General features: G+C 46.7%; 1 protein-coding gene and 1 non-coding gene across 2 annotated transcripts; one reads left to right on the top strand and one right to left on the bottom strand.

Moving 5' to 3' along the window:
• Window positions 1-1795: 1795 nt before the first annotated feature.
• LAYN (layilin) lies at window positions 1796-23493 on the bottom strand. The gene is made up of 7 exons (XM_064482030.1): window positions 23409-23493; window positions 20193-20490; window positions 14493-14650; window positions 12577-12609; window positions 11877-11960; window positions 9303-9405; window positions 1796-7543 (listed from the first exon to the last, which is right to left on the bottom strand). Exons 1-7 carry the CDS (start codon window positions 23491-23493, stop codon window positions 7180-7182), a joined length of 1125 nt encoding a protein of 374 aa, XP_064338100.1. The 3' UTR covers window positions 1796-7179.
• TRNAA-AGC (transfer RNA alanine (anticodon AGC)) lies at window positions 11253-11325 on the top strand. The gene has a single exon. It is a non-coding gene; the product is annotated as a tRNA-Ala (tRNA).
• Window positions 23494-24741: the final 1248 nt, after the last annotated feature.

Below are 24741 nucleotides of genomic sequence, written 5' to 3'. Positions count from 1 at the left end.
CGTGTTGCTCCATGTAATTAGGCTAGATTAAGTACGGAGGTCAGAGAAGGCCTCATGGAGAGAATAACTTTGAAGATGGAGTCATAAAGGACAAATTAGAGTTAGCCAGATTAAATGGAGTGGGATGGAAGGTGTCTTTTAAGGAGAGGGAACAGCAAATATGAGTAGGGGTTCTGGATAGGAAAAGGGCTGGTGGTGTTTCTTTTGCAGGTCTATAATTCTGATCTGTCATGGGTCTCAAAGTGGACTGGACTCAGTCTAGAGACAGCATCATGGGAACCAAATAACTGTGGTCTTGTACATAAACAAGGCTAGTAATGATATGTAATGAAATAAATATGCAGACCAGAATGCCCATGACCCAAGTATTTCTCTCCCCGTTGACAGATCTATGGGGAAAACGTATTTATGCTAATTGAGGTTGCTCTGTAATCCTGACATCAGCACTTGACGTTTGCTGCCTGATTCAGAGGTTCCAGTCTGTGAGTGCTGGTGCGTGCGTCTCTGCATTATGGACGGAACTACCACTGGGGGTAGGTTAACTACATTTCAGGGCTTTGTCTCTTAAGTTGTGTTGAACATCCCACCTTGATCTCCATATTTTTCTCTGTGACTATTTCCTTTCTCTTTTTGGTGCTGGCCATTCAGGTTATGATTGCCATTTTCTTTTTATATATCCAGTAGATTGCGAAGTTTTTTATTAATTCTGCTTCCTTAAGTTCTCATGAATCTACCTATTTCTTTTAATTCCTACTGTCTCCGTAATCTCTTGCCTTTATTATGAACGTTAACCTCCTAAGGGGTCATGCTGTCCCTCAGTTTTGTTTTCCTACAATCTCTTCTTTAAACTATGGCCAGGATGAACTTTCTAAAGTAAAAATCTGATCATGTGATGTTCCTTTTAAAAACCCTTGACTGTGTCCCCATAGCCTTTGGGATTAAATCATTTAGGGTCTTGATAGGAATTTACCCCAGAAGGTTCGATGGAAGAGAGTTAAGTGAAAGAATTACTTGCAAATAAACAGATAGGGTTAAGGAAGCAAACAAGGGTTGGGAAGGCACCCAGAGAATAGCCACAGGAGGAAGCTGTTACCCCTCCCAGGGCTGAAGGGACAAGAAGGCACAGAGTTATTGGTTTGCAGTGAGAGCGAGGGGTGGGGGGCAACTGGTGGAACTTTCACTGCAGAGGGCACAAGTACCACTGTAGATAAGACACCGAAGCAAGAAGGGAGTGGGGAGGAAATGTCACGATCCTTCCTCCCTCCTGCCCACAGATGACCCACTGAAGATTCCCATTGTCCAAACTGGGAAAGCAGCTGGCAAGGAGTTGGGGTGATGCAGTCTGCAGTGGTCAGCTTGCTGGGGCACAGGGGGAGAACATGGATCTGGGCGGGGTCGGGGTGAGATAATGGCAAATGATGAATAATCAGCACAGGGATTCATAAAAATAGTATCTAGCTTGCTAAACAGTTTTATTACGAGGCTTAAATAAAGAGACATTTGTGAAAATAGGTTCTTAGTGTATTTACAGAGTGGGTGCTCAGTGAATTACTATCCTTTCCTGTTATGAATCCTAGCCCCTGGAAGAGACTGGAGATCAGCTGAATGGTTATTAAACTAGTTCTAGTGTTCTCTCTATGCTACTTTATTATTATTACTTCCTATAAGCAGAAACTCAGTGGGGTTTCTGAGCCTCTCACCTAAAACCCCAGAAGAAGAACTTTCTTTCTTTCTTTCTTTTTTTAACATTTTTTATTGATTTATAATCATTTTACAACATTGTATCAAATTCCAGTGTAGAACACAATTTTTCAGTTATACATGAACATGTGTATATTCATTGTCACATTTCTTTCTCATCAGAACTGGAAACCTGTTATTTTTTTCCCCTCCCGTTCTTTTTATTTTAAAAAAAAAATTTTAATGGTAACTTTCAAACATACATAAAAATAGAATAATACAGTGAACCTCCCTGTGTCTCTCACTCACAATAAGAAACTACCAACCACGTGCTAATCTTGTTTCATTCACTCCTCTTTTTTCTTGTTGACATATTTTTAAACAAATCCTAGAAATTCCTCTTTAACCCATAAGTCCTTTTATCTTTCACAAAACCACTGTGCAATTATTACTTCTAATAAAAACAGAGAAAATCTTTAATTTTATCTAATGCTCAGTCCGTGTTCAATTTTTTTCAGTTGTCTCAAGATGTCTTTTGTGGTTAGTTGGTTTATTTCAGCAACTAAACAAGGCCCCAACGTCTATAATTCCTTTTCGTTAAAATTCCAGTCCAAGGCATTACCTCGCAGGTACTTCTGTGTTCTCCTATGTCCTGTTTATGATGCACCCAGAAGAGGCAGCTCCAAATTCCCCGAGCTGCCAACAGCCCTCCAGCCCTCCCAGTGGGGCTGAGTCTCTTCCTTGAGTCTGGGGAAGGGATGATCTGGGGTGAGTTATCTGCCAAGTGTGACAACTTGCAAGGCTGTCCATACCAGCTCAATTATTCAAGACTCTTTTATTCATTGCCTCCGGGGTAGCGCTAGGGGTGAAATGGTGATGGCCTGCGTAGCATAGGGTGGGGGGATTGGGGGCAATTCCTCAGCCTTAATCCTACCTAGCTGATTTTAACCTTTAACAAAATTGGCTGTTACAGAGTCTAGATCTACCACCAAGCCCCCTTTGCCCCCTTTCCTTTCCCAGCTTTTATCTAAGGAAAATGGCTGAAATTCATGCACTGAGATAAAAGGGATATTACAGATTATTAAATCCAACCTTCCAACCCTGGGAGGGCCCCTCTGGTAAGAACTAACACCTTTACAGCATGTGGCTGAGGCTCAAAACCACAGGGTTCCAAATTCTGTCCCCTTTAGGGAGTCATGTGGCCTCTGTGCGAGCTTGGTTGGAGAACGGAGACCTTACAATTCTCATTGTTAGAGAATATCCTGCTGTGTTTCACTGAACTCCCCCTTTCCGCTGGGAGTTTTGCTCTCTCTGGCTCCACAGAACGTCATGAATTGAGGGGCGGTGGATATAAATCCATAAGAGCTGCAAAATGCACTTTAATTTACAGTAGAAATAGTCTTGCTGCCTCAGTGCAATTATATTAAAAGTGTGCAGGGCTAATAACAGCTAATATTAATTAGTATTTATCACGTGCTGTTTCCCAGGGCTGCCCTAACAAAGTACCCCAGACCGGGGGGGGGGGGGCCTTAAGCCACAGAAATGTATTGTCTCCCAGCTCTGGAGGCTGGAAGTCTGAGATCAGGGTGTTGGCAGGGTTGGCTCTTTCTGAGGGCTGTGAGGTGGGGAGGACCTGTTCCATGCATGCCTCTCCCCAACTTCCCGTGGTGGCCGGCGATCTCTGTGTCCTCTGGCTTGTGGAAGCAACTCCCCAGTCGGCTTTCATCTTCTATATGCCATTCTCCCTTTGTGAGTGTCTGCGTCCAAGTTTCCCCTTTTTATGAGGACACTGACCACACTGGATTGCAGTCCACCCGAATAACTTCATTCCCGTTAACTTATTACGTCTGCAATGACCCTCTCTCCAAATAAGGTCATGTTTTGAGGTCCTGGGGATTAGGGCTTCCACACACGGATTTTGGTAGACGCAGTTCAACGCGTCAGTGCTTTGCACATATTTGTGATTTTATTCTCACAACACTTGTAGGTAGGTGATGTTAATCTCATTTTAAAGATGGGGAAACTGAGGCTTAAATAATTCAGTGGTTTGTTCAAGATTGCACAGCCAGTAAGAGGCAGAAACAGGATTTAGAACCTAGACACTCTCCTTCTAGAACCCAGGATTTTAACTACTTTATTGTACTGTCTTATTTCTCCTTAAGTCATTTTTTACTTCCCTTTCCGTTATAGTTGCAGGAAATTAATTGTCAGAAACTAATAAACGTGAGTAATAAAATTTCTATTGTACCCTAATGCTGCCACCTGGTGGAGGAAACAATTAAAGCAGCTTCCGAATTCCTATCAAAAGTTGCCTTACACGAAATGCTCACCAGCCTTTTCCTCTAATTACACCAATACAGACAAGCAACTATGAATTCTGCTGGATCCTGCTTTGCCCCAAATTTAAGGCATCTGAGGAAAAGATACGAACAGAATAGCTCAAATTTTGAGCCCTTGATGAGCTCAAAATTTTGCTGATTAAAATATGTAACCCATGTTAATAGAAAACTCTTGAGTGCCTGTTCTGTGGTAATACATATTTCACAGCTTTCTATTTTTGAAACATATACCATGTCTTAATTCTATTTTGAAAAACTGGTTTCTCCTGATGCCCTGGCTCTAATGACTCATTCTAGACCCTATTTCATTCTGCTGTTCAAACTCAGGATTTGAAAATAACTTGAGATTAGTTAGCAATCACTAACCAGTTGCTGTTCTTTGAAAGAAAAAAAAGAGAGGACGCCCAGATGAATCAGCTTTGCTGTTTTTCCATGTCTGAGTGTGCAGCTTCCTAGGCCTTCATTTGGCACCTACAGTTTGCTGTCCACTATTTGGTTATTAATTTATTATTTTATATCAGTGTGGACTCATGGCTTCCTGTTTATCCAATGGGTTATAATCTATAATTACATTTATTTAATTAATTAATTAACTTATATTTTTATTGATGTAGAGTCAGTTTACAATGTTGTATCAATATCTGGTGTACAGCACAGTGCTTCAGTCATATAGGAATATACATATATTTGTTTTCATATTCTTTTTCACCATAAGTTACTATCAGATATTGAATATAGTTTCCTGTGCTATACAGTTATAATTATTAACAGATGCCTCCCTACCTCTGATTTACCTAATGGCTTTAGGACCCAAGTGTTCAGGAACAGAAAGGAAGGGAAAGGGAAGGGAGACCAGAAAGAGCTGCACACAACTGAACAAAACCCAATTAAAAAAGAAAACAAATTATAACAGATTCTCTTTCACTCACTCGTGTTCTGGTGTGGCTTCGTTCCCCACTAGAATGTAAGCTCCATCTCATGTCTCATTTAGCATGTAGTTATTAGCACTCTGTGCCTAGAACTTAGCATTTCTCCTAACACACAGTAGGTATGCTTAAAACTGCCTTAATGAATGAGTGACATAAGAAAAAAAGAGCCTTGAAGCCACCCTGTTGGGAAATGTACATAACCTACAACCCAACTTGTCTAAGCCTCAGCCTGACCTCTGGCTGTGTGCCACGGCTAGCACCATGTGTGGCACATAGTGGGTGTTCAAGAAATTATTTTTAAGTGGCTGGACCCAAGGAATTAGCTGATATGTACATTTCACCTATTGTGTGTCACAGTGGGGGGAAAAAAGCTGGAAACTATGGTTTTAAATGATGAAACAGGTGGTCTACATTTTCAGATGATACCAGGATAAGTTCAATGTTCAATCTGAACATAAAACAACATTTAACAAGTGTTGTTAAATTAGTAAAGGGCAATTATCAGAGATAGAAAGGGAGCTGGAGAAATTCGGGCTGGTAAATCTGAGGAGGAAAAAAGAAATTGGATAAGTAAGTAAGACCAGCTGTGTGCAAACAAACGAGGGAAATCTGTGAGTCCAGGGGAGCTAAGACACTGATAACAAAAGGACTATGCAGAGGGCTCGCTCTGACTACAACCTAAAGAATGGGTCTTCTTGGTAAGTTTTAGCGACATAATCAAGTTGTTAACACAATTCGCCAGCTCCGGTTTACTTGTTAAGAGGTTTCCTTTTCCCCAGGCAGCCGGAGTGCTTTTCAAACTAAAATAACTCAGTTACCTCCCCGACCCAGGTGGAGTGTGAAAAATGGGTCCTGCAAACTTGTAAGTTGAAATATTTAGGCGATTTTACATCAATCTGAAAGATGAACTGTCCATCCATCCAACAAGTTTGGATGGTCTGCTCCGTGCGAGGTGCTGTCTGGGGTACAGGGGGTACACGGCTGACAGGGCGGATGGGACTCCCGCCTTCTTGATGCTTGTAGACTAGTAGAGGCCAGAGTACGGGGGGACAGGGGAGGATAAAGGGTCATAGAGCCGGGAAGATCTGAAGCAAAAGTGGGAACTTCGATGTTTGGGACGATAAACCAGTCCTTCTGGGATCACTCTTTTTGCTTGAAATATTGTAACTCCACAAAACACACTTCCCTGAAGCAGGCATAAATGCTGTTACTACCCACCCTGTTCTCTGCCCCAGAAGGGCAGGTAATTATGCAAGGACCATAATTCATTACTGCTCTGACCCAGACTAGTTAACTCTGCTTAGTGTGGGGCTCCACGTATGAGACAGTTACAAACCTTTCAAAAACAAGATAAATGAGGAGTGGTTAAAATAATAAGATTATTAAGCTGATAGAAGGATGTTACTGACAATTTAAATAACGGCCTTCAGAACTGCATATGGTAAATGAATGATAAGCCACTTTTCTCTGCCTTTGAGTCCGAAAGTATTTGAAACACATCCCAAAAACAAAAAGGCAAAATCATTAGTATTATTACTAATATTATGTCGATACTGCAATAAAACAAACAGACAAACAACAACGTGCATGTCAGAACTGGGAACACACATAAGCCCAGAAGCCGAGATTCAAACTTCGTTTTTAGATCTTTCCAAGTTTGGATGTCAGGAGAAAGAAAAAAGGTCCCTCGAGGCCACATGCAGAGGAAGGTCTGTAGACACAGACTAACATTCTGTTTCCTGCTTTTTATTTGATTTGATTCTTTGGGAAAAAGAAAAAAAAAACAGATAAGAGTCACTGATGCACAGGTCAGCGTGATGCTAGCATACATGGGCTTTGAAAAGCTTCTGTAATTTCTGTCTCTGTGACTCTGTGCACTGCTGTTCAGAGCAAGAAAAACAAAGCTGGAGGTTGGTTTCCCGAACTCCACGGCCGCAGCCTTTTCCCCGCCAATGAAAGCACTGTCTCTTGATAGTCACTTCCGACGAGCAGTTATTTTATTTTCTACGATGTGCCAGACCCTGGGCAAGGTGCTATCTCAGAAGTCGGAGAGGGTGAGGGGCTGGGATAAGGGGGTACAGCCCACACTGGGGATCCAGCAGGGGCTGTCGGGGTCTCATGCTCACCCCCAGGACCTGATCTGAGCGCTTTCGTAGACCTTCTGAGTATTTTCCTTATAGAAAATAGGAGAATTTTGCTTTTCTCGTCTCCCTCATTCCTGTCCGTGCGTCCTAATAACCGTAGATTTCATTTTCCACCCAGCCAGACTCCTTGCTCCTCCCCGCTCGGTCCGGGGAGAACTCGTAAACGTCGTTGGTCACGAAGCCGCCCTCCACGCTCACCAGCGTCACGAAGCCGCTCTCGGACGGGTTCACAGCCATGTTGTCATAGTCACAAGACACGGCGTCGGGAGTGGCTTCTCCCGATCGCACTCGGAATGAAACGTTCTTCGCGTCCGGCCGCGTGTCGGCCAAGTCCGCCTCGCTTTGTTTCCGTATGATGTTGTAAACCTCCAGGTCCGGGCTGTTCCCGGGCTGAGCGGCGGGCCAGCGGGGATGCTGCGCCTTCGAGCTGGGGCCCGGCTGCTCCCGGCTCCTAGGAGGAGAGGGAACCATGGCTGAGCAGGCAAGGGGGCTGGGGCATCCCGTGCCTCCCGTCCTGGCCGCAGGACGCCACCCTGGGCAGTCACTGCACGCTGCGCTTCTCAGCTACAGGTGGGGGCTTCGGGGTGGGGCGGGGCTAAAACAGGAAAGTGCCCCTTGTATCTATCAGCCACTGCTGCCAGAGCACAGAACAGTGGTGGTGATCCTGGGACCCCCAGAGCCCCCAGAGGGTCCACGGATAGAACTGCATAAGGGAAAATACCACATTAAAAAAAAATTTCTAAGTGAAATTTCCCCTGTCCTTCAATTCTGAATGTGGGCAATCAGTCCGAGTAGAAGCAGTAATACTTTTGACTTGATCACCAACAAAAATCATAGACATTTTCATATCACATCACAGTTCTTATTTAAGATGCCTTAATATATTTTATGCTCATCTCTACGTCAGTATTATACCCACCACTAAATAAAGAAGCATTAATAAAGAAGCCCATGTATTACTGTTTCACATTCATTTTTGGAAATATCTTGCTAAACTATACATCAATGTTATTGCTTCTCTTGCAATCTGATGTATTTCATTTTATGCATTTAAAATATTGTTCTGGGAAGGGGTCCACAGGCTTCACCAGACAGCTACAGGGGTCTTTGTCACAAAAAGAGTTAAAAATCCCTGAAATAGACTCCAGCGTTAAAGTCACAATTCCCAAATCGTGGCGAGGCGTTAAATAGAATAAGGAAAGGAAATCAAGAACCAACTGCAGAGCAAGCAGTTAAAAAATATATTTGCAGAGGGGAGGGCACAGCTCAGTGGTAGAGTGTGTGCTTAGCATGCACCAGGCCCTGGGCTCAGTCCCCAGAACCTGCATTAAAAATAAGTAAATAAATAAATAAACCTAATTACCTACCCCTACCTCCCCCCGAAAAGAAAATATACTTGCAATTTTTTGAACTGAATTCTGTTTTTACATGAAAAGGAGTTAACTAATAAAAATGATCATCCTAAGAGACAACATTTTTCTTTAATTTTTTTATTTTAATGGAAGTGCTGGAGATTGAACCCAGGACCTCATGCCTGCTAAGCATGTGCTCTACCACTGAGCTATACCCACCCCCTCAGGAGAGAACTTTTTTTGAGAGCTTACTGTATACCTGTTCTGTGTATATTAACTGCTTTAATTCTTCTAATAATCCTATAAAGAAGTTATTATTAAATGAAGTAGGTTCTACATTGGAATCTTACTAATTTGTCTTAAATTTGCCACCTAGGGAGTCAAGTCTTAAACTGTACCTTTGTTTTCCTATTGTAAAATGACAATGCCAGCCTTCTTCTATGTGTACCATGATGATGGGGAATAAAAAGGTAGCTGAGAAGAGCTCTGGGTACCTCAAAAATGGTGGTCCATGATCCATTAACAGAGGACAGACATTTTTGCAGTGAGAGCACACATTTCTGAGAGCACTTTGCTGAGTGACATGTGGGTACCCTGGTGAATGCAGTCTCCCCTTACGTCATGTAAAATCGTTCACATACAAAAATTAAAGAATGTAAGATCATTCTCTTAATCACAGCTAAGCGCACATGCTTAGTACTTCTGAGTGCCCTGAGCTCGCTGGAGAATTTACTCTCAAATGTACAGCGGTGATTCTCTGGGAGCTGCCATGGCTTTTAATGAAGTAAAGAGGGCAATGTCCAAAATCTCAAAGAGTTCAGAAGACACAAAGATTTACATGATGAAGGTGTTACTTGCCTCCTTCTACAGATCCAAACCCAGCATACACCGGCGGTGACCACGAGGAGAAGGAGAAGGGGGATGCTGGGGATGAGGATGTAGGCAAGATTCAGGGCAGCTTCTGAAAAGAAAGGCGTACATTGTCAGCATCAGTGATGTTTCTAAATCTTCAAAACAGGCTTAAACAAGCATAATCAACACCAAGTATTACAAGGAGCACATTCTGCAAGGAATAGATATACGTTTAACCCAGCCTGCAAAGTCTTCCAGTTTCAGTAAATGAGGATTTTCTACCTGTCCTATTATCTGCAGGAATAGAGAGAAAAGAAGCTTACATTTTCAGGTCTCTTGCAAAAGATAAGAAGGGTATTTCTGTGAATCAAATATTTTTTTCAGAGGAAAGAGATGATCTCTTTTCTTGTCCTCCCTCTTTGTAAACAAGGCAGAGGCTGTTTGAGGGAAATGACGTCTTTGCGTCTAAGGACAGAAATGGTCGTTTCCAAGATGGGATTTAGTTGGGGGGGCAGGGAGTAAACCAGGAGTCTCAGTGTTATAACCAGGAATGAGAAGGTCACGTGAAGCAGGCGAATCAGGCTGCAGAGCATTCGCAGCGTTTCTGGCTCAGACTGACTGGAACAAGTCGGGTCCATGAGCAGGGACTGTTGAGGGCACTCAGAGATCTCCCATCCAGAACTTCCTGTCCTTTAAGCCTTAGAACCAGAGAATTTTCCCTCAAGGGGCTTTGGGAGGAATCAAGGATTGAGGACTGGCCCCTCCCTTTCCTACTCCTACTGGTCCAAGATTCCTGACCCATCCAGAAGTTGTTGCTTTGTTCTTCTGTGAGGCTGCAAACCTGACAACCACCCCAAGACCCTCACACAAAACCCACTTTAAATATTACCGTGAATAACAATGAGCAATAAAAATGCTACCCACCTCTGCACAGCACTTTCTTCTTTTTCCAAAGCATTACATCTGTTGTGTGATAAAGAATTTGACTGGCCTTTGTCCCTCAGAGGGAGGCTCTAAATCTTTGGAATTTCTCAGGTAATAGGAGCGACTTTGTTATTCATGAGCCCCTTAGACCAGATCAGAGTTTACGTTGACAGAGATGACACAGGATAGGGGGCTGGTGGGGAAGGAGTGGGGCCTACGGGATGAGTTCAATGACACGGCCAATGATGGGTCAATGATCAAATCAGCTGTGCTGTGTAATGACAGCGCAATAAAATCTCTGCACACCAAAGCTCAGGGGAGCCTGCTGGTTGGTGAACACGTGGATGCGCCAGGACGGTGACAGGGCCTCCTGATTCCACAGGGAGAGGACACAGAGCCTCTCCACTGGGACCCTCCCAGATCTCACTTTACACGTTTCTTCATTTGGCTGGTTTGCATCCTTTATAACAAAAGGCAGTCACAGGCATAGTGTTTTCCCGAGTTCTGTGAGTTGTGCTAGTGAATAACTGAACATGAGTGGCTCGTGGGCACTCCGAGTGGATCAGAAGTGTGGGTGGCCTGGGGACCCCTGAACTTGTGCTGATATTGGAAGTAAGAAGCTGTCTTGTTGGGGACTGAGCCCTTAAGCTGTTGTGAGCCCTGCTAACTTGGGATGGCTAGTGTCAGAACTGAATTGCAGTATTGCAATATCCTATTTCATTTTATGGACACAGTAATGTTCTCAGGTAGGTGAGAAAAAACTTTTTTTTTTCCCATTATGCAAATGATTAAACGGAAAAATTAAGTGATTTTTAAAAAGTTGCTCAGTGACAAACCCCCAGATCTTCCTCTCTTTGTTTTAATTGAGATCTAGTTGACGTACAGTATTATGTTAGTTTCGGATGTATTACGTATTGATTTGATATTTGCATACAACATGAAATGATCACCACAATAAGTCTAGTAAACAGCCCAGACTTTCCTCTTTAACCCAAGGTGAGAGTTGAGGCTGAAAGTACATTAGCACTTGGGGGAGGGTATAGCTCAGTGGTAGAGCGCATGCTTAGCATGCATGAGGTCCTGGGTTCAATCCCCAGTACCTCCATTAAAAATAAATAAAGGTAGTTCCCTGCCCCTCAAGAAAAAAACCAAAAAAATTTTAAAGTCCATTAGCACTCCTGTTTATCACCCCATTTTCTTTTATCTTTTATGATTTAACATTTAAGATGTTTTACCCATTTCCTCTATTTGTCTCAAAAATTAATATTAATCATGGCTGTTATGCATCATGGCCTGGGTTTTTCTGCTCTTATTTCTCTACATCCATTCTCTAGTCCACCCTATCCCCTGACCCCAACACCCTCCTCCACCCTCCCCACCCAGGCTTCTGGGTGGTTCTCAAGGCTCCCTCCCTCTTCATGCAGCTTTTCCCCTCCTGTCTCCTCTGTTCCCCCCAGTTGTCTTAGGATAACTCCATTTGCATATTTCACGGATGAAATCTAACATTTAATGCAGTTTTTACAAAGCCACAAGTGCCCTGTCTGGTTCCATTTTTAAGTAGCTGTGGGAAGGAACAAAGTAGGGAATGTAACCACGAGTAATTTGTGATCAAGAGAATCCAATGATCTGTTTTACCCTGGGAGAGTCTGTAGATACCTTTGCTTTCTTTTAGTGTTTCCGTGGCATCTTCTTTCTCTGTGTCTTCTGGAAGTATGGGTGTCGCTGGCTCTGTTCCTTCACCTGGAGAGAGACACATGGACTTGGGAACCTGGAAAAACACATCACAATCTAGATGTTCACTGAGGTCCTACCAGGTTCAGGGTAGGATGCCAAAAAGCAGTAGCAGTGTGACCAGTGCCATTTATAAACAGACAAGTAAAGAGCTGAATTTGCTGGGCTAGAGATTTACTTGTCTTCATCCTTCCGGTGCGACTCTTGCTGCCAAGAATCCCGTACAGACACAACCAGCAGGCAGCTGGCATCAAGGCTCATAAGGCACTGAGGTGCCAAGGGGAAGGGCCAATGACACTTCTCGGACCATAAATTATCAGTGTGGCTCACTTCTTGTCTCGTTAGATTGAATTATTCCTTTCGCATTGTCAATAATGACAAGAGACATCCCAAACTGAATTTGCAGCTGTTCCTTTTCAGACGTTGGAGAGAAAGGCACCACTGGAGGTGAGATTAATGAACCACTTGTCATGACTGGGTGTGCATGTACCTGTCCAAATGGTCGAGGTTAACACCAGTGGTCTCTCCATTGAATATTCTGGTCTAAAGAACACATGGTTCTAGACCTAGAAAGAGGGATTGTGAAACAGCCCAAATTAACCCAAATCGCAAACGACAGTCTTACCTCCAGGTCTGGTAGAAGGAGCTGTTGGCTTCTCTGCAGCAGAAAGAAACAAGAATGAGAACAATAACCAAATTTCCACGCCATCTGGATGAAATTGGCAAGAGCATGGTCTTCATTGACTTGCTCATTTAGTCATCTGGTAAACCTTATTTAGTGTAATCAGACACCAGGAACTAGGTTAGCAAGTCCAAAGAATCACTTCTGCACAAGAGCTAGCCTTCCCCCGGCTTTACCTGGGTACTTTTTTTTCTTTTTAAAAAAAGTATTTTAAAACTTTTAAATATGAATATTTTCAAATATACCCCAAAGTGGAAAGACTGGTGCAATGAAGCCCTGTGCACTGTCACGCAGCTTCAGCTCTGATCGATGTGCGGCTGGTCTGGTTTCAACTGTAATCCCTACTCTGTCCCAGCTATGCTCAGGCCTGGACTGTATTAAAGCAATCCAAGACGTCTGATCAATTCCTATCCGGGATGATGTCGAAGCAAGGGACTCTCTGGACTGTGTCACTGGGGCTCCCTTTTTGACTGGACTTCACCAGTTGGAGGCAGAGGCATTCTCTCAGTTCCACTAAAACCGTTCCCTCCCCTTGCTCCTTGAAGCCTGGGGGTGGTAACAGTTTTAGCTGGTCCCCGGGCACTGCATCCTCTTGTGCCCTGTGCCCACACCTCTGCCGGTATCATCATAGTGTCCTCTGAGCGTGCCATCTCTTTCCTGCCAGGACTCAATCTAACACAGGCAATAACAAAATTCATCAAGAACATGGTTCTAAAAGACTAACTGGGTTCAAAATCCCAAAATAAAAGGATACGAAAACAAAAGTCAAAACCTCACATTTCCAAAAACGTTTAAAAAGCATAAACATTTAAATCACAGAGATCATAGGATGTAATGAAGAAAAGTGATGGGTCTTGCTTCCACTGCTCTGAAAAGGTGCCCCGCTAAGCCAGCCTCGGTCCTTGCAACCTCCCTGCCTGAGACAACTCTGTACGGTGAGAAGGGCCAGGTCTCTGGAGGGGAGTTCCTCTGTGTGGTTGAAGAGGGCGGAAGAAAACACTTTAGCAGCAAAAGCAGTCAAATTCAAACAATTTTAAAATGACGGGATTGTCTGGTCCCCAACTAGACGTAACTAACAAGTCACTCTCCTCTTGTCAGGAAAGGGTGCAGAAATGAGGTCAAGCAGTTGGCTTCAGGGAGGTGGAAAACTTTAACAGAGCAAAAATCATGGCATGTCAAGTTCGAAGTCCGACATAATGGAGGAGTTTGGGGAACCCTGGCACAGCGAGACTACAGACTTGTAGCCAATTCAAAACCCCTAACAGATCTAGAAGCAAATGCCAGTTGAGTTTACAAGGCATTTACAGAGGGTGGCCTGAGGAGTTCAAACCTGCCCGTCAAAGTGCTGCCATCTGCCCAGTGCCGGTAAAATTGGTGTCCTTTATCACCTACCTCCTCTGGTTATTCTGTTTCCTTAAAGCCCCAGAAAATAATCTCACATGGCTGGTAGAGAGCTTGCAGGAATAATGGCCAGCATCCTTTCCCATTTCTCCTTCATTCCAAGTTCCTACAGTGCACAACCTCACATATGGAAAGAATAAGAATTTGTAATTGTCCACTGAGAGGGCTTTTTGTTTCTTACAGTTCTCATAATTCTTGTTTTATCATACATACATCAGATCCTTTCATTTCTTCATCCCTCTCGTAGCATCGGATACCTCTCTCCTTTGCTACAATTACTCCTCAGTAAGGACGCATCATTACGTTTCCCTTTGTAAGAATTCCCAGTGTTTAACTGCTGGCATTTGCAACACTCTTTCTCAGAGACCACATGACAAATTCTTGGAACCAGCAGCTACTTGTGAAATGAGAGAGGAGGCTCAGAATGCAGCCACATAACTTGGGAGAGAATTCATTACCATCGGAATACTTGCAAATGAAATTGTTCCTCATGGTGCATCGGTCGTCATTCCACTGGAACATGTAGGGGCCCCCGATGCCGGCGGGGGCTGATGGCTGGTGGTACATGACCACGCAGATCTCACTGCCGCACGAAGGCTCATCCACGTACCAGTTCCTGCAGGAAAGGGGTCAACAGTGGTGGCAACTGGAGCAGGATACTGCAAGCCTGCAAAGCCTTGGTTTGCCCATCAAATTCCACTGAGCCACAAACTTAAGAGAGAGGGAGGAATTGAAGTGTTGCCAATAAGCAGAAGCGCACGCTTTCTAGGACGGACATCACAATCAGTCATCTGACATTTGCCACAGCCTCTCTGCAGGGAAGAATAGATTACCATATAATGTCTGCAAAGTAATTATGAGAAAAAGCAGCTGGCAGGGCCAGTCTGGACAGTCTGATTTCTTTTTTGATTTTGGCTAACTGGATTTTCTTTCTTTGTTTCTTTTTTTTTTTTTTTTTAAGACATCAGATGCGCTGAGAAGAGGCATGGCTTATCTCAGCCAGAGCTTGCCCTGCTCCCATCGCCCCATCCTTTTCAACAGCCATAACTGTCTTTCTAGCTCTAAGGAGTAGATAGAAAATTCAAGCATCTGAGCAAGACTTTCCAAAATGTGAAGGCTTCAAAGCAGGAGAAGGGGTGGGGACATGAATGGGAGGCCCACATCGTCTTTTTCAGTTTTTAAGTTGTTCCCACTTCATCAGGCTGGTAAGCCCTGTCAGCCTCTGCTGCCTGATTTCTTGTCTTGGTCTCCCTGGCTCCTGGATGGGGTGTCTTAGCAGCCTTCATGGTACTTGGAATTAAATGGTGCCGCCATCTCGTTGGGTATGTGGGTGCCAGGTTAAAGCCTCTGATTCCATAGATAGTCTAAATCCTGCGGGCACCCACCCCGTGTGCTGACTCTGGGCCGGCCTTGGTAGTCTGCTGGGTTACCCAGCTAAGCTGTCTCCTTGCGGGACCCAGATCATGCCCTGATGCTCAGACTTTAGCTGAGCCCTGCTGCTCTGCCTAGCTCTTGTTGGAGCCCCTTCTTAGGAGACAGCTAAGACAGGTCTCCAGGTAGCACCCCAGTACGGCTCTGCTTGAGTCTTGTGCTGCCGTCCTCCAAAAGGAAAATCCTTTCCTGCACCCACTGTGCCGAGTTTGCCTGGATAATAGCTGAGCTTGCCGCACTGCTCGGACACTGCCTGGACAGCTGGGGACCCTGCCTGGGGCTGGGCTCTGCGCCTCATTAGTTACCTCCAGGCCATTTCCCAACCCTGTTGGTGGACCTCCTACCTTGACTTGTCTTGTCCTCCTCCCCACCGGCCCTCTGGCTTTATGTTCTTTATCTCACAGATGATGGAATGGATGCAATATTATGCCTGGCATCTAGTTTCTGGCACCAGCTTTCAGGCTAGGAACTCGCTGCTAGAAGGAGGAAGGCCCTGCCACACCATGGCCAGTGCACATGATAATAATTTCATCTATTCTCCCAAAGGGACTTATGGCCATTTACTCAAGTAACCATATCCTGGGGAAAGAGAAATACACAAATATTACAAGGGCAGTTGGACACAGGGTGCAAGTCAACCCAAAGACTTGAAGTGTTATTAAGGCTACCCATTTGAGTGGGAGCATATTGAGGCCAAGTATTAAATGGGTTTCTGGCTCAGGATCAGCTCCCAGTGGGACTCATCCAGTGGTCGTTATTCAATCTCAAAATATATGAATTAAAAACCTATGGGGTAAGAGCTAATAGTGGAGAAGGTCAAATGGAAGCCTCTGAAATTGCACTCTTCCCCATCCTCTCCAAGGTACTAAATAAAGACCAGTGTCTTAACTAGATGAAGATGACAGAAAGTAGTGCCACCTTTCAAGACCCAGAGACTAGGAGAATGGTATTCCCTGTCATGTCTCTATGTAATTTGCTAGTCTGGCTTCTGCAAAAATCAGGCAATCCTGAAGGATGACAATGGAGTAGCACAAATTGAACCAAGTAGAAGCCTCCATTGCACTGCTAAGCCTCATGTGGTATCTTTGCTAGAGCTGGTTAACGTGCCCTTGGGTCCCTGGTTTGCAGATTTGGCGAGCACATTCTTTCTTATCTGTATCAGAAAGAGAATCAGAAACAGTTTGCATTCATCTGCAATGGACAACAGGGTACACTTACAATCTTGCCTCAGGATTGTGTTAACCTTCCTACCTGTTGTCATAATATGATGTGAAGAGACCTGGACCGTCCTGGTAGCTTGCAGAGAATCACACAGGTCCGCCATGTTGCTGACATCATTGCTAGATGAACAAGGACTGGAGGCCTTAGTAAGACTTATGGGCTCTAAGGGTTGGGAGATAAACACTCTGAAGATTCAGGGCCCTGCTACTTTGTGAAAATGTGCAGCTGTCTTGTGATCTAGGGAACGCCAGAACATCTCTTTCAAATTAAAGGATAAATTACTGCCTCTCAGAATAATATGAACCATCTTGCAATAATTTGAAGAAGGAAGCATTGCACTTGGCAGGCCTCTTTGGGTTCTAGAGGCTGAGTATTTCATACCTGGAAATACTGCTTGGCACGTTTATCAGCTGACATGAAAGACAGCTGTCTCTGAGTGGGGCCTGGGGCAGAAAAGGGCTCTGAAGCAGTTCTAGGCTGTGGTGTAAGCAGATTTGCCCCTTGGGCCACATAATCCAGCAGACCCTATTATTAGAGGTATCAGTGGTGAGAGTAATAATACCACATAGAATGAGTGCAAGCCCCAGTGGCAGAATCACAACGCAGAATCACAACGCATAGGCTCAGGATTGCGTGGGAAGGCCATATTATCTGTAGCTGAGACAAAATCATCTTTTGCCAAGCAAACCCTGGCTTGCTGCTAGGCAAGGAGCACCAAGAGACCATGCAATCCAACTCGCTCATCATGACTGAGATACCGGAAGACACACCTCGTCAGAAAAATTGGGCAGGCCTGGAATCGATCCATTATAAAACAGAAGAGGTACATTCAGGACCGAAGTGCACAGCATGAGCACTAGGACAGACGGCCATGACATCTCCCACTGTGGAACAGAGCCTGTCTCCCAGCTTACTCCTGGAAGGGAGTCCGTCATGACTAGCTCACAGACTCAGTCTAAGCTTGGTTCATGGATGAGTCGGCCACGCATCAGGGTGCAACTCCAAATGGGCAGCAGCTACACCACAGCCCCGCTCAGAGGTGGCCTTGAAAGATCAAGTGGCAAGGAGACGTCCTCCCGATGGCCAGAGCTTAGCTGGTGCCCCTAGCTAGCCACCTTATATGAAAAGAGAAGTAATTGGAGGTTAGAATATATAAAAACTCAGGGGTAAGGCAAAGAGCTTGGCCAACTGATCAGGAGTCTAAGAGGAGAAAGGGTGGAAGACTGGGGACAAGGTGTTCTTGGATAGAGTGATGTGCATAGACATACAGGAGGAGGCATCAAATATGGAGATCTCTGTGGTAAAGACAACCAAGAGGCACCTAGCATGGAAGAGGCACTAAACAACCCGGGAGACAGAGTGACTCAGCCAGCTGATGCCAGCCAGCCTGTTACCAGCCGCCCCAGTGCTGGTGTGACGGATACATACTGGAGTAGCCGTGGTGGCAGGGATGGCGGCTACGCATAGGCTCAGCAGTATCCGCTCCCTGTCACCATGGCCGATCCAGCTACTGCCCAGCACCCAGCCTGCCAGGAACAGAGGCCAGACCAGCACTGGGCGGCAAGCTGACTACACTGGACCCCTTCCATCCTGAGAGGGGCAATGATTCATGTTGCTAGGAAGAGGCACACAGTCTGGATATGCGTTTGCCTTTCCTGCCTCAGGGTCTTGGCACCACCATCTAAACGCTTACACAGTATCTGATCTAACAGCACAGCATCCCATACAACACCTCATCAGACCAAGAGACATGCTTTATAGCAAAGGAGATGGGGGAGTAGACAGGGGGTTTACTAGTTGTATCACACATTCGGCCATCCTGAAGCTGCCAGTCTGACAGAGCGATGGATGAGCTTGTTGAAAACACAGCTGAAGCACTAGCTTAGAGGCAATACTTTGTGAAGATGGAGCACCATCCTCCAAGATGCAGTGCACACTTTGAATCAATGACCTATGTATCATCCTGTGTCCCCATAAGTAAGCTGGGGTCTAGGAACCAAGGGGGTGGAAGCCCTGCTCACCATCACTTGGGGAATTTGTGCTTCTTGTCTCTGCAATGTTGAGCTCTGTGGGTTTAGGGGTCCTGGTACCCAAAGAGGGCATCCTTCCACCAGAAGATCCAGCAAGAGTCTTACTGAACTATGAGCTTTGGCTGCCACTTGGAGACCTGGGATATTTGTGTCCAGGGACCCGCAGGCAAGAAGAGGAGTCATGATCTTTACAGGAGGTACTGACCCTCATGACGAGAAGGTATCTCTGCTATTACACATTATAGGCAGGAAGAAATATGTTTGGCACCCAGGTTATCTACTTGGGTACCTGTCGGTACTCACATGCTTAATTTTGGTGGTAAATGGAAAAGTGCAACCACTCCAGCCCAAGAAGTACCAGCTGACTAGGGCCTCAGGGATGAGGGTCTGGGTCTCGCCACAAGGTAAGCAAGCCATTGAGGCTCCCCGAGCAGAGGGTGAGGGGGAATGTAGACTGAATAGAGGAGGAGGGAGGTCAGTAGGTATCACTCATCTGGGACCAGCTGCAGTGATGGGGAGTGTGGTTCCTCCTACTAACCTTCCTTTTTAGAGTTTCTCCCAGGAAAAGAGGCCCATGAGACTCTTGGAGGAGATACTCCCGGAACTTAGATGAAGGTGTGGAACTGATTAGCATAAGCATAACGTGGACTTGGATAGATACTGACATGCTGTCTTAAATATATGTTCTAATCTTCATTCTTTTGATTGAAAAGGGGTTTTTAAACTCCCCCTCCCCCATATTATTGTTTACAAATTAGATTTTCTATTTTGTGAACTGTTGGTTGGGGCTCTTCCCTCTTTGTCTTTTGGGCTTTTATTGACTTCCATAAACGGCTAGTGCTTTATTGACTTTTTAATAAAGTCTTCATTGTAAAAAGATAGTAATTCTGTTAACTTTGCTACATTTTCCCAGTCTTTTATCTGCCTTTTACTTTGGATATTTTTGGACATTTTTCCATGTCACTGCATTTCTTAAGAAGAAACGATGGCCATGCCACAGTGCTGGGGGCAGGTGTGTGACGAGAGTCCAGTGCGGTGGATTTGGAAGGGCCCTGTCAACTGCAGGCTTCCTTAAGTCCCCTCTTGGCCAATGCAGAGAATTAGATCTTGGCTCTAATTTCTTGCCTGTCATTCCTTGTGGCCTGGGGCCCTATCTTGAATCTTCAGCCCACAGGCCTTTAATGTCTCACTGGGGTTCTAGTCCAAACGGGCAGATAGGCAGAACCACTGGCTTCGAGCATCGTGTACCATTGAAACAATGCTTCTGGGCCACACCCTCCTGAACAGAGCTCTCAGGACATGAGTTGGGCCCCAGTTAGAGCTGATTCACCACCTTGGCCACTTTGGTCACTGGCTATGCCAGTACTGTTGTCCCTCAGGGTTTTGCCTGCCCCACTAACTGGGCCCCGTGGCTCCAGCCTGCCTCCTTTCTGAGTTATGTGCAGTGAGTTAGCCGCTGTGAGTTCACACACTTACCTAAATGTTGCTGTGCTCCCGTCGGTCCAGGCATAAAGGTCCCGGCAGGCCGTGCCGTTGCCCCGTTTCTCCTCACCCCTCCTGAGCCCGATCCAGAAATCGCCATCAGAAGCCAGCAGGTTTTCAATGAACTTTTCTATCAGTCTCTGTTCATCTTCAGACTCGATGCTGACGAGCTGGCCCCCATCCCTCCTGCAGGCCACTCTGGCTTCTTCAAAGTTCAGTCTTCGAGAAGCATCATGGGAATAAACGACTTTGTAACAAGGCCGCTGTGTTCCACCCCGGCACACCTGCTGCCCTACAGAAAAAAGAGGCCAACCTGTTTCAGTGCCCCCAAAAGCCTACCAGGGCCGGGCTGCTTGGAGGCACCTGAATGAAGCTACCCCCAGGCAGGAATTCTGACCACTCATCAGTGGACCCTTTTAGCATCACTTAGGCTTTCAAAGCAAATGAACATCACGTTGCTGCATGAGGATGCAAACTAAACTGTGTAGGAACTCCGCGTTTTGTTTGTTCCATTACAGATTACTGAAAAGCAAATATTTTAAAATTAAGTTTTAAAAGGGAGGTAGATGAAGATGTATGGTTTCACTTAAAGTTACACAAATAACACTTCTTGCCATCAGGGAGCCTCAGGGGGTAGTGTGGCTTAAAGTCAGTTATCTCTGTTTGGGGGTTCCTTTAGGTAGGAGAGGTTTTCTGATGTCAAAGGTGAGCTCCTCTACATTGGAGCCCTCTGCCTTTGCAGCGGGACTGAGAATCACCCAGTCTGTGGTATAAGCGGAAGCTAAGAACATCAGAGCCGTGGGGTTTTCCGCTACTGATCTCATCTAAAGACATCAGCTAAGGTTTACTGAGCTCTTACTATGAGGCATGTCCTATGCTAAGGGCTTTTATATTTACATACGTACTTCATCCCACTGAATGCTTATAATTCCCTGATGTAGAGATTGTTTGTGCCCCATTTTACAGAATGGACAACTGAGGCTCAGAAAAATTAAGTAGTTTCGCAAAGGTCATATAAACTATCAGTAGCATCACCTGAGTCAGAGCCCTGATCTAATTACAAAGTTATAGCATAACCACTGAGCCGTGCTCTCCATGCCACCCCAGGATCACGTTGCATTGGGAGTCCCTGTCATGTGTCTCATCTGATTGATACCTGAAGGCCTGAAAACCGTCTAGGACAAACGGATGGGATTCTACTGAGGTCGAATAACAAATCGTTCACCATTTACCGACCACCCTAGCTTGTGTCTGGGTGCCTGAAGCCTTGCCACACCAAAAACATTAGCCTCATCGCTCCTTTGTTCAATCAGCATGTACAGTGTATAATGCTCTGTGTCTGGTGCTGTGCTAGGTGCCGGGAATACAGAAACACATGCCATGTCCTTGCCCACAGGAACACACAGCATGTGTTTCTGAATCCAGATGTACGAGTGAAAACCTGATTTCAGCAAGGGGAATCCCTTGCAATGGAGAGCCAGATCGTGGGTCGGGGGTGTGACCTGCTGCCAAAGAGGAAGGGATAAAGGATTTTGGTTTGGGAACCTCTTCCCAGCCATCACGGAATGTTCTCATCTTTCTAATTTGTTTTGCAACTGTGCAGGGAGCCAGATGGCATTTGTTAGTCCCAGTACTGTCCAGAATACAGGGCAAAAGGCCACGGACAGTTAACTGCATTTTCAGTGCTAAATGGGAACAGAGCACACGCAGATAATCCAGAAAGCTCCTATGAATTCTTATTTTCTATTTCTTCTTTCATCGCTTTTGTAAAGAAATTCTCAGTGATCAACAAGTTGTTAAAGTTTTGCATCTTCTCTTCTTCTCTATCATTTTTCTACAGTTGCTAGAGGAACTCTAACAGGATTGTTTCATCAGCAAACTAGGAGGCCTCAAAAGCAGGACATTTTCAGCAAGGTGTTCCAGAGAGACTGGGGACCACTGGTCAGAGAGGCTGTGGCTGGGATGCTGCCGCGGAGAAGGAGAGCCAGCCCCGCTTCTGTGCGTCCTTAAATGCAGAAATGAGGCAGCTGAGGGAAAATAAATGAGCCCCAGGAACTCCTAACCTGGAGTTGAATTTCCTGGCAGTCCCCTCTTTTCCATCGTTGGATTATCAAGGGAAAACTTAACACCTTAAACGAGTTTCCTGTATGGCCCAGCCTGGCCACACATCCCAGGTCAGCCAGTGAGCGCCAGAGAAGGCCGGAGCTGGAAAGAGGCCGAGGGTGCATCTGGTTCCCCTGCCTTCAGGAAGTGTCTCTCCCCTCTCATTTGCAGGAAGAGGGGGGGCAGGAAGGACTTCTGTTCCCCACCACCGAGGACAGAGTCGGTGCAATCCTCAACCCAAACAGCCGAACTCAGTTACCCTCGTCTTTCGCAGCCCTGCATCTCAGCCCATCCGGAAACCAACTTAAGATTCTTTCAATCAGCTTCGGAAGCACGGATAACAGAGTGGAGGTTTTCATTTTCCTCCATCCTTCTTGGCCAATCTGTTGCCTGCGAAGGAAATCTGAGACAGGGGCACGGACATCCCTCCCCGACTCCGACATGCAGGACAAATGGAAGAGGCAAGAAGCCAGAGCACTGTACCTCCTCTGAGGTCCAAGTCCGAGGCTGCAGTGACACGACAGGAGGAAGGAAGCAGAGAGAGTCATTCCGCCGAGGCAGGCGGGGCTTGCCCCGCGCTAACTAGGCTTCTTTCCCAACCTTTAAGCGCTCTTCTTCCAGGCGCTGGATCCTGCCACCCTCCCCTCCCAGAGGAGACCGGGACTAGCAGGCTGGGCTCCCACGGCACAGCGGATCCCGAATCCCAACGTCTCTGGGGACAGGAGACCTCCCTCCGTGGGGGTCCCGGGGACTACTGCGCCGCGCTCAATGGAGCGGACCGAGGGGGCGTCTACGAGAGCAGTTTGCTCGCTGTCTCGCCTGCCCTAAGCCTCCCGGTATTCCGGTGACTGGGCCGAGAACGGACTTTCAGCGATCCAGGACACGCAGGGAACCGGCGCTGCTCTCAGCCGCCGGGCGATTGCTCCCCTGGAAGCAAGGGGCGCCTGACGGCCGAGTGCACTGGTGGGGCGGGGGTGCCGCCCCTACATCCACCCCACGTAGGGCCAGAGAAGAGGCACCGTGGCCCTGAAGCAGCGGCTTGGGTGCTGTGGGTGCACCAGACGAGCGCGCCCGGGAACCAGCCCCCGCCCCAGAGCGCGCACTCACCGCTTAGCAGGCGACCGCTCGCGCCCCCGGGCCCCGTCCGCAGCGCGGCCAGCAGCGCGGCCAGCAGCGCGGCTCCCGGCCGCATGGCCCGGCTCGGGTGCGCCTTCGGACGCCTGGGCGCTACGGCGGCGGAGCGGGCGGACCGGCAGCGGCGTGCGCGACAGCTCCAGCGGCGGCAGCAGCATCTCCCGAAGACCGACGTACCCGGCACCGGGAGGAGGCGGGAAGGGCGCGGAGCCAGCCCGCCGCCCCTCCGCCCCCGGGAACGTCACCGCGGGGAGGGCAGCCCGGCCGGCTGGCCCGCCCCCGAGCGCCTCAGTCTGCGCGCTTGGCGCCAGACACCCGGCCCGCCCGCGGGGAGTGAGCAGAGGAGGGGAGCCAGCTCCCTGCTCCTCTCCGAGCTTCCCTGGGAGATCCTGCACTTGCCCCGGGCGTGGGGCCGAGGAAGATCCCAGTCTCGCTTCTCCGAAATCTAATGAAGACGGCACTGTGGCTAAAAACCGGACCACATCTTGGCCCCACTCCTCGGGGCCATCGTCCCAGGCTCCGCACTTGGGCCAATGGGAGAGGCAAACTCTGAGACCTGCCTGGGGCTCGGTAGGCTGCAGTCCAGGCACTCAGGGCTACACCTGAGAAAGGAATCTTGGGGAGAACAGATGCTCAAGTAGGCAGTGTGCCCACTGGTCAGGCAAGTTACGGGACAGAGTGGAGCGCGTCCAGAGGAGACAAAATTAGTTTTGGCCGAGAGGAGAATGATTCTACCAGAAACCACAGGGTGTCCTGCCCAGCAAGGAAAAAATACTGCTTTTTGCAGGGCACATGGGTGGGGGTGATTGTCCAGCCTCGGACTTATGCTAGAAAGGAGATGACCCGCTCCCCTCCCCCCGGGAAAGAATGACCCCATTTCCTCTGGAAAAGCTTTCCTCACCACCGTAGCCCTCGATGTGTGCTCCTTCTAACTCCTACCATAGGCTTTTTTTTTTTTAACATTTGCTTCTTGTAGTAAGCAAAATATTTTCCAATATATTCAAATAATAGTGAGCCTCCTGTCCAAAAACTAAAGTACTGAGTGGTGGAGTGTGGGTCTGTTTTCTTCGCCCTTTTTCCAGCACCACGCTCTTGTGAAGCGGGGCAGAAGCCCCATCTAGGCCACTGTCTTCTGAGTTTTGGTCTCAGACTGAGCCACTGCAATTTTAGACAAATGGGCCTGAGGCTCTGATAGCCTGCTACGTCCATCTTCGCAACAGGGAGCTAGCTGTCTGGCAGACAAATGCATCATCTCAACAGGGTAACTTTTATTCCTGATAATGCCGAGCTTGCCAGTTTGTAACTT

The sequence above is a fragment of the Camelus dromedarius genome, chromosome 34 (genome assembly GCF_036321535.1).
Source record: "Camelus dromedarius isolate mCamDro1 chromosome 34, mCamDro1.pat, whole genome shotgun sequence".
NCBI classification, from domain to species: domain Eukaryota; kingdom Metazoa; phylum Chordata; class Mammalia; order Artiodactyla; family Camelidae; genus Camelus; species Camelus dromedarius.
Note: the sequence above shows the minus strand (reverse complement) of the source record. Positions and strands in the feature narration are given on the sequence as shown.

What these genes read in the sequence shown, in the direction of transcription:
- LAYN (XM_064482030.1), bottom strand. Translation starts at nt 23,493, where the DNA reads ATGCGGCCGGGAGCCGCGCTGCTGGCCGCGCTGCTGGCCGCGCTGCGG. An exon ending in GGGAGCACAGCAACATTTAG is followed by an intron (nt 14,651 to 20,192) that starts GTAAGTGTGTGA and finishes CCTTTCCTGCAG; the next exon opens with GAACTGGTACGTGGATGAGC. An exon ending in GTTTGGATCTGTAGAAGGAG is followed by an intron (nt 7,544 to 9,302) that starts GCAAGTAACACC and finishes CTCTCCTCCTAG; the next exon opens with GAGCCGGGAGCAGCCGGGCC.